The 13795-nt window shown below is 41.9% G+C and overlaps 1 protein-coding gene across 4 annotated transcripts in view; it reads left to right on the top strand.

The window, feature by feature from the left end:
• The window catches only part of CTPS1 (CTP synthase 1), a 56250-nt gene extending 42576 nt beyond the window's left edge, over positions 1–13674 (top strand). For all 4 annotated transcript variants that reach the window (XM_054999899.1, XM_054999901.1, XM_054999900.1 and 1 more), the window contains exons 6-19: positions 800–883; positions 1122–1202; positions 3391–3542; positions 4696–4828; positions 5828–5916; positions 7561–7655; positions 8121–8183; positions 9142–9185; positions 9665–9761; positions 10089–10144; positions 10239–10335; positions 10725–10869; positions 12227–12317; positions 12650–13674. In XM_054999899.1, coding sequence (XP_054855874.1) covers positions 800–883; positions 1122–1202; positions 3391–3542; positions 4696–4828; positions 5828–5916; positions 7561–7655; positions 8121–8183; positions 9142–9185; positions 9665–9761; positions 10089–10144; positions 10239–10335; positions 10725–10869; positions 12227–12311 — 1221 coding nt within the window. In that variant the 3' untranslated portion in view covers positions 12312–12317; positions 12650–13674. The remainder of the gene's footprint in view (positions 1–799; positions 884–1121; positions 1203–3390; positions 3543–4695; positions 4829–5827; positions 5917–7560; positions 7656–8120; positions 8184–9141; positions 9186–9664; positions 9762–10088; positions 10145–10238; positions 10336–10724; positions 10870–12226; positions 12318–12649) is intronic.
• The last annotated feature ends 121 nt before the right edge of the window (positions 13675–13795 follow it).

The raw sequence follows: 13795 nt of genomic DNA, 5'->3' as shown, positions 1-13795 counted from the left end.
GAGATGATGAGAACTATCCTTGTAAACTGCAAAAAGGGGTTGACATTAATACAATATGAAATAGATGTAGAGGCATAATGGCTTGAGTGAAATCTTCTTTAGGTGGCTATACATACTTGTGAAATACAAAAAAAGAGTTTATTTTAAATTATGCAGATTTTCACCAGGGAAGTCATTTGAGCAGTCAGATTCTATGAAACTGCATTTAAGTAGTGTGATAAGGCTACCCCACTTGATGCACTTCTTCTGTTGCTTAGGAATGCTAACCAATAGGTTAAAATTCAGAAGAACATATGGGATATTTCATGTGTCCTGCTCACTGGAGTGAAGTGGTGGTTATACTGGAGTGAGGAGGTGGGATTCCTAAAATATTAAATATTCAGTGTGCTAGCAGTGGGTCCTGAAATTAAATTATTATGATATATCAGTGAACAGCCATGACAGCAAGACTACAACTTGACAATCTTATCACCTTCCACTTGGGTATTAAAGATTAAATTTGGAAGAGCTTGACTTCTAGCTGAAGGAAACCACAGTATATGTGTTTCACTTATGTTCCATATAGAAGCAATAAGTCACAATCCTGTGTATCCTGGATATACTCCGTGTGTATGTGTGTGTTAGGTGTGTCACACAGAATTATTGCAAAATGCAACTTCTTCATTTGGCTGTTACTGCTGAACATTTCCTTTTAAATGGGTATTTGTTAAAAAATGATTAAAATCTGAATGTGGCATTGTACTTCAGAGAACTTTGATTTGACACACCAATCTAATGTTTTTGGGTACTTATTTACTAGCCAAGTTCTACCGGAGAACAGAAGACGAAACCCACCCAGAATAGTGTTCGTGAACTCCGGGGCCTTGGTCTTTCACCGGATCTGGTAAGAATTGCACGAATAGATAGAAATTGCACACGCTGGTCATTCTGGGAGTTGGGATAGAAAAAGTTGTAACTACACTCAAGGCATTGTAAAAAAATAACCATGCAAGATACATAGTACTCTGTTTGTAGAAACAAAACAATGTATAATTTGGGTAACTTAAGAAATGTCATTAAAAGTTAGATTAAAAGTTGGTGCAGTTTGCTTTACAGTTTCATTGTCTTTGTTTTCTTTACAGATTGTGTGCCGGTGCTCCACTCCTCTGGACACCTCAGTGAAAGAGAAGATTTCCATGTTTTGTCATGTAGAACCAGAACAGGTAAAAACAGATCCAGCATGTTTTGATACCATCAGAATTATAATTGCTTTTACTAGACTTCATGTGTCCATGGTTAGGTTATGGGAGTGGTAGTGCGTGTCCGACTCCTGTATGTGCTTTCCTGCCTTGTCAGATATCCTTTATATTAGACCAAGCGTATCATTTCCTAACTGAAAAAACAACAGTACATCACATTTGTGAATGTGGATTATGTGGATTGTCCACTGCTTCTTAGACAGTACATTTTAAAATGGGCATCAATATGAGATACTCATCAAATGTAGTTTGATGAACCGACAACACAATACCTTTGTTCGATCTGCTGGATGTTTAAAGTTTTGCAAGTTTTTGAACAGAAGATTTTTCTTCACTCTGTTGATCATTTGGACGATCTGGGAACATGGGGTGTCTGAAACGTTGGCTAAATTGTAGCTTGGTTCTTTCACATGTAAAACCTGTCACCTCTTGCTTTCGTCCTTCCTTTATTTGAGCTCCAATGTTAGATTTTGAATTTTTTTTTCATTTTGAGAAGTGGAATTATAAAATAGATTCTACAAATTTCCGGACTTCATGGTTTAGGAATAAACCAGGTATTTAATCCTGGGAGGGAAAAAAATGTATGGGTGTATGTGGGGGAGAAATCCCATCCATTGTGTATTTCTTCCCATCTCTTATAGAAGTTAGCTGTGGGAATAATATGTAAAGTTAACTATTGAAATAAGAATGCTGTAGATTAATATTGCCACATTGTAGTTTGACATCTGTCAAGTCTGTGAAAACAACATGCAAGCGATATTAATTTTATAAATGGCCTGTAGTTTGGTTTGAGTGTTTCATCTCATGGGAAAGTAAAAAAGGTTTTGTGATAGGGAAGAGCTGTTTTTTCCCTTTTCTTTTTACTTGTCTCAGAAACGGTATTCTGAGACCTGGCTCTAGATTCCTCCTCTAGCCTCCTTTCTTCATACCCTCTTAAGTACATTTCACTTCCTAGCTAACAGCACCCACATCACCTTTCAGTGTGGTCTCATTAAGTGCCTTGATTCTAATTGAGCCGGGGGTTAGGAGGAGGTCTGGCCAGTCCATCACCTGGAAGTTCCCTGCCAGCAGGTGTTTTTTTTTTTTTTTGCCAATGTGGTCCCTAAGTAGCATTTCCACTAGTACAAACTGTAAGGGAGTCTCCATACTGCAGTTATATGCAATGAATACTTCAGTCAGCAGAACACTTACAAGGAGTTAAACCCCATGGAATGGGAATTATTCTGAGTAAGTCTGCTTAGGCTTGTTCTCTATGTCCGTGCTCCCAAGCAGAATTACTAGGATTAAGTCCCATTGAACTCTGTGGTGCTTTCTTCTGAGTATTTACTGCATTTATACCCTGCCTTTCTCCCCATTGGGGACCCAAGGAGGCTTACATTGTTCCTCTCTCCTCTGTTTTATCCTCACAACAAACTTGTGAGGTAGGGTAGGCTGAGAGTATGTGACTAGACCAAGGTCACCCAGATCCTATTCCAATACTGTAACCACCACGCTGGCTCTCAGTTAACATGTTTTGGATTTGCAACCTTTTTGCATTAATTGTAGCTTTCTAGTACAGCATAGTGTTGGTTCTACCCTAATAAACATGTCAACCTTTTTAAAGACTAACTGGAATAAAGACAATGAAATTTGCTACCAGTTGGTTTCACTAGTCTTTATTTATTTTAAATATTAACTTTGGAGGTAGCCATGTTGCTAATAGAGAGTGAAGTGTTTTTTTACATCAGGGTGCGGTACAAAATGCACGCATAGTTCTTCTTAGACAATTCAGAATTTATATAGTAAATATTCCGAACTGGTAGCAAAGCCTTGCAATCATGTTCCACAACACAGTTATATTTTGTGGATTGTGATAGTGCCTCTAAATCTTGAGAAGTCAGAGCCACACTTGATCAAGTCTGCTCTGAACTGCCAAGAGAGAGGAATTCAGCTTTTCCACTGGTCTGCTAGAACAGACCTAACTAAGGCATCATTCATAAACCATGCTTTGATCAAACTCCAGTTAGCTGTGATATATAAATGCAGATGAGTCCAACAAACTGGGTGTGTGAAATGGGGATTTCAACCGAGGCTTGAAAAGTCAGAGCCACGTTATTTTGCTTATCACATAACGTTGTATGATCCTATTTTTTTTCTTGTTCTTACTAAACAGGTCATTTGTGTCCATGATGTATCTTCCATTTATCGAGTGCCTCTGTTGCTAGAGGAGCAAGGGGTGGTTGATTACTTTCGACACAGACTTGACCTTCCTATTGAGAAGCAGCCTAGGAGAATGCTGATGAAATGGAAGGAGATGGCAGATCGGTGAGCCACCTTCTGTAGGGAGTGAACTTGCTAGCAGTTTGTTTCACTAACGTTGCTAACAGAGATTGTTTGTTGCTAATGGAGATTGTGCATATGTTTGGATTTCCCGCATTAGTAGTGAAACGGCTAACCAGGAGTGCCATTCCTTTAGACCTCTCAGCACCATTTCTGTGTTGATGAGAATAAATCCTGTTTCTAGCTATTTACACACTGAAGTACTGTAGATCAATTTTACAGGTGAGTTTCGGACTGAGCAGATGTCTGTGCAGCCTGGGCCGATTCCAGACAACTAACCTGAAGGCGCTGCATGCCGCCATGTTCCGGATCGCGACGGGGAAAATATTTCGCGTTTTCCCCGTCGCGATCCGGAACATGGCGGCATGCAGCGCCTTCAGGTTAGTCGTCTGGAATCAGCCCTGGTTTCTATGTTAAACTATACTGCTTGCTGTACTGATTGTGGTGGCCACTGAAGAACTTGTAGTGAAGCACCTGTAATAATAGGTGGATGGAGTTTGTTTTGTTGTAAAGAGAAATGTTGGTGTAGGTAAAAAAGGTTAAGGTAGTCCCCCTGTGCAGGCATCGAGTCATTACTGACACATGCTGGGGAGGTCGCATCACGTTTTTGTGGCAGACTTTTGTTACGGGGTGGTTTGCCATTGCCTTCCCCAGTCATCTACACTTTACCCCCTGGAAACTGGGTACTCATTTTACCAACCTCAGAAGGATGGAAGGCTGAGTCAACCTTGAGCCAGCTACCTGAACCCAGCTTCTGCCAGGATTGAACTCAGGTCGTGAGCAGAATTGGGCTGCAGTACTGCAGCTTACCACTCTGCACCATGGAATTTGTTATGGAATTTGTTGAGGTTTTAGCAAGCTTCACTTCCTATGTAGTAACAGTGGAAGATATCTTTGAAAAAGGGATTTAAAACCTCCTGAATGAAGCCTCATGTTTTGGATAATTACACTAGGAGAGATGTGGGTGGGAACATACAAGCTAGCTGTTGGAGATCCTTGCTTCAGACCATATTTGTGTGGTATGTTTCCAGCTGAAGGCGTCATGCTGACTAGGATTGCTCATTCAGTGTTTAAACTTGGTATACCTAGGTTCTAAACGTGTACCTTGTATTGTGTACTTTTGTTGTTGATGATACAGATATGATCGTTTATTGGAAACCTGTTCTATTGCTCTTGTTGGCAAATATACCAAGTTCTCAGATTCTTACGCCTCTGTCATTAAAGCTTTGGAACATTCTGCCCTGGCTATGAATCACAAGCTTGAGATCAAGGTATGTTTTTTTTTTCACCAGCTTCAGCAGAAGCTTTGTGGCTATGTTAGCCGTAAAAATTAAAACATAGCAATAAATTACTTGTGCATCTTTGAGTTGAAAATGATATTGAAGTTGAGGCGGGGTGCCAATAATTTCTGGTTTTGCTCAAAGTTTTGGTCCCTCTGGGTTGGGGGTGGGAATTGTTTTCTGAAAATAGCAATAGTTGAATTTTCCTTGAAAGGTCATGACTGTGATGTTCTTTGGTATAGTTTGCCGTGAGAAGATCCTATTTTTTTTCAAAATAAACTTTTGAGTTTACATCCTCTTTAGACTGTGTATGCATGGGCTTCATAAAAATTGCTGAAATGTTAAAAGTTTTTGTTCTTTAGGATGTGTGAGCTGTGTTCTCCTTTAGAGGAAGTGGTTATCCAAGAGGACCTAGCTTCTGCTTCTGTTCTTATTTTTGTTTCTTGTGGTGGTTGCATTGACAGGGATGGCAGAAGAACTAATTCTGTGGATTCTTGGATCTTGTGAAGACTGGTCAAGGCTCTAGATTGCTAAAATGCATAAATGATTATAGGATTAACTGTTGCTACTGAACAGTTCACATGTACTTTGCCAGCTGGCTGTGAACATTCAACGTTCATTAGCAGAACAAACATTAAAACAATGCTTGAAGTTTCCATTGTCTTTCTACAGACATATTTGTTCGGATGCTAAAATGGAGCACAGAACCTCCCAAACTTTATGATTAGTGCAGGTTTCAGGGCCCTGTTTTCACACGTAGCTTAAGAAAGCAGCAAGCAAGAACAGCAGAAAATCCTTTTGGTAGTGTTCATTCTCTCTATAGTAATTATAAATGTGGAAGGAAGAATTGCATACATTGCTCTGAGCTCCTTGGAGGAAGGGCAGGATAAAGATAGATGGATAAAGTCAGTGATAAGGGAAAAGGGAAGCTTTCAAGGTTCCTTTGATTCTGCCGCAGTCTCTCATATTTCCTTATGGATTTCTTCCTAGTACATTGATTCTGCTGACTTGGAACCCGCTACGCTGCAAGAGGAGCCAGTTCGATACCATGAGGCCTGGCAGAAACTTTGCAGTGCTGAGTAAGGCATTAGCAACCTTGCTCTTCTCTGACGGAACTGCTGACTTTAAGGATAGCGGCTGGCGTTGGTGTTGGCTTCTCTGAATGCTGTTTCTTGCTTGTCCTCCACTCCCTACTTAGGCTAAGCCCTTTTGAACATAGTGTTAAAAAGATATTCTAGTCTTGCCTTTATCTCAGAGTTTCACGTTCTTCTTTATGTGTTTATGACTTCTTTCCTGTGCTGCCGTTGGCTGATCTATGATCGTACCAGATAAAACTTAACTTGACACTATCTTACGGCCCAAGTAAGCTACACATGTGGTTATTCAATAGCTGCGTGGAAGAGGAGAGAAACTATGTGCTTCCCTTGCGTAAGTGGCAAGGAATGTTGATAGGGTGACTAAAACAAGTGAGGATTTTAAATGGGGGTGAAGGTCAGAAAGTCTGAGTGCTGAAGAAGAAAGGGAGAAGAGCATGTCATGTAGGTAGACAAATGAGAAGAAAGGAAAGGGAGTGTTAGGAGTGGGATTTAACAAGCATCTGGAGAGGTGGCATGTAAATTCCTTAAATAAATTTACCATCTGGTGGCCTCTTAAAATCCTTTGGTGTGGAGAAATTAGAACACCCGCCTCAAGTTTTCCATTTTTCCTCCTGGGCCATCACTGCTCTAATACTTAGTTGGCACATCTACTTTGACTAACAATCAGGGCTTTTTTTCTGGGAAAAGAGGTGGTGGAACTCAGTGGGTTGCCAGCACAGGGGGCAACTCTTGGTGGGAGGTGGTGCCCCTCGTACCACATGTGTGCGCACAAAGTGCACGCATGCTCCCGGGGCCAATGACGTCACTTTGGGTAAGCTGGAACAAGGGGGGAGTTCTTAAAAGTTTAAATCGCCCTCAGCGAAAATGGTGATATGGCCAGTGGCCCCGCCCCTGATCTCCAGACAGAGGGGAGTTTAGATTGCCCTCCACGCTGCTCCAGCGGCGAGGAGGGCAATCTAAACTTCCCTCTGTCTGGAGATCAGGGGGCGGGGCCACCAGCCATGTGACCATTTTCAAGTGGTTCTACCACGTTCCAGCTGAAAAAAAGCCCTGCTAACAATGCTACCAAAAAGGAACATATCACAACCATAATTGGCTCTCTCTGAAGCTTACATTGCTTTTTATGAAAAGTGTCTGTTGTCTGGCACATACTCTCTCCCTACCCTGCCCTATATATTGTGGGTTTTTTTTTTTAGCAGAGCTAGAACGATTTCTGCAGAGGTGTGTGTGTATGTATAGGAAAGCTGATTTAAAGGGGAGAATTGACAGGCAGAAGAGAGGATTAACTCTTCTCCTTGCTGAGTTTCCTGAAGTGTGTGTGCCACATCATGGGGAAAAGGGGCAGTGAGTGGTTCCATACCATTAAGCATACCCTGCTGTATTTGTACTCCAAATCCTGCACCCTCTTTGTTTAGAAGATACCTGGGGTTTGAGATTCTGGGTCTCCATCTAACTTCCAGTCCGGCCCTCTGTGAAATATATTAATATTTATGTAGCTGGGTGTATGGAAGGTTAAAATACCCATCTGAGTATTGAAATAGAGAGAGACTGTGTTTTGGGGGGCGGGGGAAGGATAAGGTTGAAAAGCACTGGCTTGGCTGAATGGACCTTTTGCTCTTTCTGTAGCGGAGTTCTGGTTCCAGGTGGGTTTGGTGTTCGAGGGACAGAAGGGAAGATACAAGCTATTTCTTGGGCAAGAAAACAGAAAAAGCCATTCTTGGGTGAGAGAAATAATGGTTCTTAATGTATGTAGAAACATGGGAGCAGAATTTTGATGTGCTTTCTGGATTCATGCTTTGATTATAAGGCCATACTCTCAGTATGAATGCTGGGTATACTCTCAATATGAACGATGGGTATATGAAGAGCCTTGTAAATGATCTAGGAGCCTACTGGTACATATTTCCCATGGCCTTTTGTGTGGCACCATGGTGATGGGAGGGAGTGGTAGAATTTGGCTAATATGTTTTGCCTGCAAGATCAGAATTGCTAGGGATAGACCACAGAATCAGTGGCCTCTCCCTAAATATTCCTCTTCACCATTGACCCTGGTGCAGATAAATACTGGGAGTCTTACTAGGGAGTTGCAGACTGGAATGAAGGAGGGCGTCCAGCTTTTTTGCTCTCTGTTGCTGTCTATGTACCTTCATTAAATTGTTTCCTCTGATTTTTCCCCCCCCTTTTAGGGGTGTGTTTGGGAATGCAGTTAGCAGTTGTGGAGTTTGCACGCAACATCCTGGGTTGGCAAGGTAAAGGCAATGACAGAAATGTCTCTTGTTGAGGGTTAAAGATACTGATATCCAAGGGGTTTGGTTCCGTAGATTGTGTTCCACTAATGCTGGAACCTTCCTTCAGAGATTTCTGGGATGCAAGGGGCCTTCCGTAAGTGGAACGTGCTTCTTCCACCATGGAAAGATTCTACTGTTAGTGAATGGAACCTTTTAGGTTAAGCCTGTTGTCACAAACACCTGGGTTTTTGCTGTGGATTGGCAAAAATAAAGTACCACTTTTGAAATAGACAAGGATTAGCCATAAAGGAGAACTATCTTAATTATTCCAGTAAAGTCGAGCTACCCACAAGCAAGGCAAGGGTTTCTTTGTACTCAGGAGATCGCCAAGTATGCCTTCCCCAACACTTCTAAAATTAACCAAAGGGAAAAAGCTCCCCAAAATGGCCTGATGATTAGGTACCTAGCATAGCGTGTTGAGAGCAACTGAGTCAATTTTAGAGGGAGGGGGAAACAAACAATGGAATGGGCTTAGTTTCTTCGTGTTTCTGAAGTTTATGGTCTAGTGTATATTGGGCAAAAGGAGGCCACCCCCAGACAGAAAAGAAGTTTCTGCAACCTCTGCTACCCACTGGCCTGATGAAAAACGAGCGTACTCCAGGGGCATGGAATTCTGAGCGCAGCTGAGCATCAGCTAAAGACAGGGATGGAGGGACTGAAGGGGAAATCGGCCTGCTCAGAGTCTTAATAACTTACAGTAGGCTGGAAGGGGAGTTTTAGGTCAGAGGGACTCTCATTCAGTGGTATTTTGTGGACCGCTGTTATCTTGGCTGTGAGTGCTGGGTGGGATGGGATAGGATGGGCAATGGATGGGAAAGACACCTGGTCTTGTGGACAGAATAAGGATTTTTTTTTAAAAGCCCTCATTTTGCTTAGCAAGTGATACTGATTTTTATGTACTCCTGTCTTTAATGTACAGATGCCAATTCTACAGAATTTGACCCCAAGACTCCGCATCCAGTGGTAAGTTGGTTGATTTTATGCCTTGCAGGCCATAACAGCAGTGACACTGTTCGCTAGGAAATCAGAAATATGAAATGAATTAGTCAGTTTGAAAAGGAATTTATCGTGTTTTTCTAGTGTGAAATGTTCTCCGCTGTCTTTGGTGGATACAAAATAGAGAACAGTTGTTTTGACAGATCTCCTTTGCTTTATAATATTGACATCAAATGTGATAAAATATCATCATTGAACATGTGAACTGGTTCTGTGTCGGGAAAGCTGAAGACCTTACTCTAAAGTAAACCTTGATGCAGTTGTTCTGGAGCTAATTTTATTTTTCACTTGTCAAATATCAACTGTTTAAGAATGTGCTTATTTGTCCCTTGAAAAGTTGATGATGCCAAAAAGAACTGTGTGTTTTTCCATGTCAGTTTAGTAGTGTTTGCCCTCTTAGTTCTTTTTCAGTTACAATGCACTCTTCTTCGCATTATCTCCTTTAGGTAATAGACATGCCGGAACATAATCCTGGTCAAATGGGTGGAACAATGAGGCTTGGCAAAAGGAGAACTGTCTTCCAGACAAAGAATTCAGTCATGAGTACTAGACTTGTATTTTTTTTCTTTCCGTCCTCTCTCCTCTTTTGGTTACTTACAGGCTTTGCAAGAACTTTTAGGCTAGGTGTGTGGTAACGAAGTTCAAAATCTCTGTTGGAAAGAGAGGGCTTACTCAACAGACTATCTCCAGGGGTGGAGTTGTATACACTAACAATCTGTTGAGATACTTCCTAATAGAACGGGGGCTTAATGGAGGCATATCATTACAGAAGTTGGATTAATTTGAGCCTCGATGATGGTATTAGGACAACTGTGACATTATCTGAACTGGTTTCTTGTAAGTGAAGGGCTGTATTTTCTTCTTGGTTAGGGAAACTGTATGGCGACGCTGACTATTTGGAAGAGAGGCACAGGCACAGATTTGAGGTACCATCTGCAGTGTTCTGATCTCCCTCCCCGCCCCCCCATACTGAGTTCTCCAAAAACAAGAGATCGAATGATAACAGTTTCCTTTCCATAGGTAAATCCAGAGTTGAAAAACGCTTTTGAAGAGAAAGGCATGAAGTTTGTAGGCCAAGATGTTGAAGGAGAGCGAATGGAGGTGGTGGAGCTGGAAGGTGAGCATTTGAGTTAGTCATCAGGGTCGGGGTGTGGGGGAACTGATAATAGGGTAATGCTTTTATGGCAACCAGCAAAATTGTCACAGAGTAGAAAATAAACTTTTATATTCCCCAGAACTCTTTCTTCACCTGGATGCATCACAGAAAGCAAAACGGGGGGAGGTGAGAGGAGTTGCCAGGCGTGATGGAAAAAAACTTCAGTCCCCTCTATGAAATAGCCTTTAAGAGCAAGTACAGGAAGTCTTTTGCAGAGTTATTTAGTTCTGATTTCTTTTTGCTCCTGGCATGATTGACAGTTGCACCGAAGGCTAACTGGAACAAAGAAGCAATGGTTACTTCCTTTTTGGAACTGTTGAAAAAATGCACTTCTTTGCCCTCTCTCTTAGAGCATCCATTTTTTGTCGGTGTTCAGTATCACCCGGAGTTCCTTTCCAGACCTATCAAGCCGTCCCCCCCGTATTTTGGTCTCCTCCTGGCTTCTGCAGGAAGGCTCCCGCATTATCTACAGAAAGGTTGCAGACTCTCCCCCAGGTGAGTTCAACTTAGTGTCCCAGCTCATTGTGAGGCTGCTAGGCAGGTGCTTTCCACACCATTGGCTGTGCTAGTAAGATATGATCTGTAATGCTAAGCATAAATGCTTTCAGGCTATGCAGTATCACTTTTCCTTGAGCCTAAGGTGCAGGATGCTAATTCCAGATTCCACAGTGAAGCAAGATACTATCATAAAAAATAAAATCATTAATATTCACAACCATTAAAATCCCAATCAGTAAACCCCCAGAACATATAAACTCAGAATACAAAATCAACAGCTGCCCGTACAGTTGCATTCTCTGTGGTGGCCCCCACCTCATGGATAGTCTACCTGGAGAGGTCATGAAAGCTTCCACTCTCCTGGCTTTCTGCAAACTATACAAAACTGAATTATTCAAGAGGGCTGTACAGTAAGGAAGTAGCCTCAAAAACATGCATCAGTAAAGAGATAGAGACTATACACTTTACTGCTGTGTACTGTATTTTGCTGTTTCCGTTTAATATAGCAGTCTTAAAATTGCTTCTGTTTCAGCATTTCTTCAACTCTGTATTGGATTTCTGCTGGTTTTAAATCTTTGCAAATTTGCATGTATATACCCAAGTACATTGTTTATTGAAATATCTTTGAAATTGACTGTACTGAGTCACGCTGTATAATCTGCTTCGAGTCTCAGTGAGAGAGGCAGGCTACACGTAATTAAATAAATAAATGAAATGTGTAGCCATGGTCATCTGTGTCAGCGGAGCAAAACAGTCTAGTGGTACCTCTAATAAAGTGAGCTCTGGATCTCAAAAGCTGGTGGTGGAATGCATTTTGTTAGTCTTTAAGGCGCCCCGGGACCTCTGCTTTACTTTACATAATGACAAGAGTTTCACTGTTTGCGGTGGGATGGTAAAACTGGCACTTGGGCTTTTTCACAAAAGCAGGCACCAAATTGGTCCTTAGGTACCAGTAGTGTATTGAGTCACAGTTGGTCTACAGAGTGCCCAGAACACCACTTTCCTCCTGGATTCTTGATAGCCCTTGAGTTGTTGGGCTTTGCAAAGTGCTCTGGAGACACACACACGCTCTCTCGTGTGTGATGATTCGGTGTTAATTATTGTTTTTAACTAAGTGTTGTGCAGGATATAAACCTTTTAAATACACACCTGAAAGGGGTGTGTGTCTGTGGAGAGAAACTGTGTCTTTTGCTTGGTTCAACTGGTTGTTGCAGGCTATCGTAAGGAGTGGGCTACGGTCACACACTCCTTAATTGACCAGTGACTTGAACAAACATCACTAACAAGCCAGAGACTATTTGGAAGCATATGTGGTTAAATCCCTTCTTTTTCTCATGAAATCTGGATTTTGCAGGGATACGTACAGTGACAGAAGTGGAAGCAGTTCACCAGACTCCGAAATCACGGAATTGAAGTTCACGACAGTTAATCATGAGTAATTGCTGGTAATGTTTCTTTTTAAATGTTCTGATTCCCCTCCCAACATCCCCTCCTCCGAGCATTTCTCACACTAGAAAATAATTGCCCAGTCAAATTCCTGCACCTTTTCTGGTCTGGAGGAGGGTTCCTTTGCCCCAAGCCATGTTGCACTGGGGCAGATAAATCAGATTTAAGTACAACTGGTGTCCTGCCTCTCTGAACAGCGAAGCACCACAAGTACCAGGGAATCATTTCTGAGAACGCTGTTTTTTGATAATGGTGAAATTGTATATTGCCTTGGGTACTTTTGTGGTGACAGATAAATGTGATAATTCCTTTTGTTTGTCGCTTCTGCCAGGGTACACCGTGCAAGCCGAAGACCCATTTATTGTGGACACTGCAGGCAATCTCTCAGCAATAGCTGGGATCCACTCGCTCTTTGGAGTTCCTTAAATCATGTCATCACAGTTTAATTTTGAGGAATCATGTCACGCTTTTGTTCTTTTAATCTATTAATCTATATTCTTTTTCATGTCTGGTTAAGTCTCAGAAGCTGACGCTGGTGCCTAGCGTCGCTCACATGCTTTGTGACTTTTGAAACGAGAACTTCAGGGATCTTGGATTTCTGAAGAGGCTTGAGTTTTGCCAAGAAGAGAGCTTTGCATTTTCTGTTCACTTCTGTTGTAGGAGGCTTTAAATAAGATGTTCCCTTCTTTTAGGGAATGCTGGATGAGAAGCTACACTTAATCCTGGCATGTATTTTAAAATAAAGCGGTGGATTTGGTGCTTCATCGCTACCCTTTTTGTTCCAGGCGTCCTACTTCCTGCTTAGGAAACCTTGGGACCATGGCTTCTAAACGCATCGTGTAACAATGCAATTACTGTATTGAAAGATGTGTCAATGCCCCCTATTTTAGAAATTTAAGTGAAGTCCCGACCCCCCCCCTTTTAAAGTCCTTCCTGGAACTGAGAGGTCTCCTTGCATCAAGGGGGCTGTATATGCAAGGAAGTGACTTTAACAGAAGATGCCTTTGAGACTCTCATTGAGGGATCTGCCTTGGACAGGAAGGTCCGAGGTCCTTATTTTCGTAAGGGAGGCCCTCCTGTTTCTTCCCCTGTTTGCCAGGGTCCTATAGGATGCCACACATATTGCCAGTTTCTGCAGGGGGTGTTCAGCAATGCGTATTTCAGTATTTGCTCCATCCCTTAGCAGAGGAAAGGAAAAGGGGTGGAAGCTTCTAGAAACAAGTGTTTGTAATCTCGCCTTTTGCCAATGTAGCTTGTAAACTGTTACCACTAAATTATTGGGGACTTCGTTTGCTATAGAAAATGTACCATATGTCCATACTGTTTTCAGTTCATTAAAATTTCAGGAAAACGGTTCGTCTCTGTTCTGGTCATCTGTCGGCCTTGATGGTTCTCCCCGCCGCCGCCACCTCCTTTTACAGTGTTGCATCTCTTATTAGTTAGCAGAGAATGAAAGAAGATATAAACAGTTTGTCAG

The sequence above is a fragment of the Eublepharis macularius genome, chromosome 15, assembly GCF_028583425.1.
Source record: "Eublepharis macularius isolate TG4126 chromosome 15, MPM_Emac_v1.0, whole genome shotgun sequence".
Taxonomy (NCBI): domain Eukaryota; kingdom Metazoa; phylum Chordata; class Lepidosauria; order Squamata; family Eublepharidae; genus Eublepharis; species Eublepharis macularius.
Note: the sequence above shows the minus strand (reverse complement) of the source record. Positions and strands in the feature narration are given on the sequence as shown.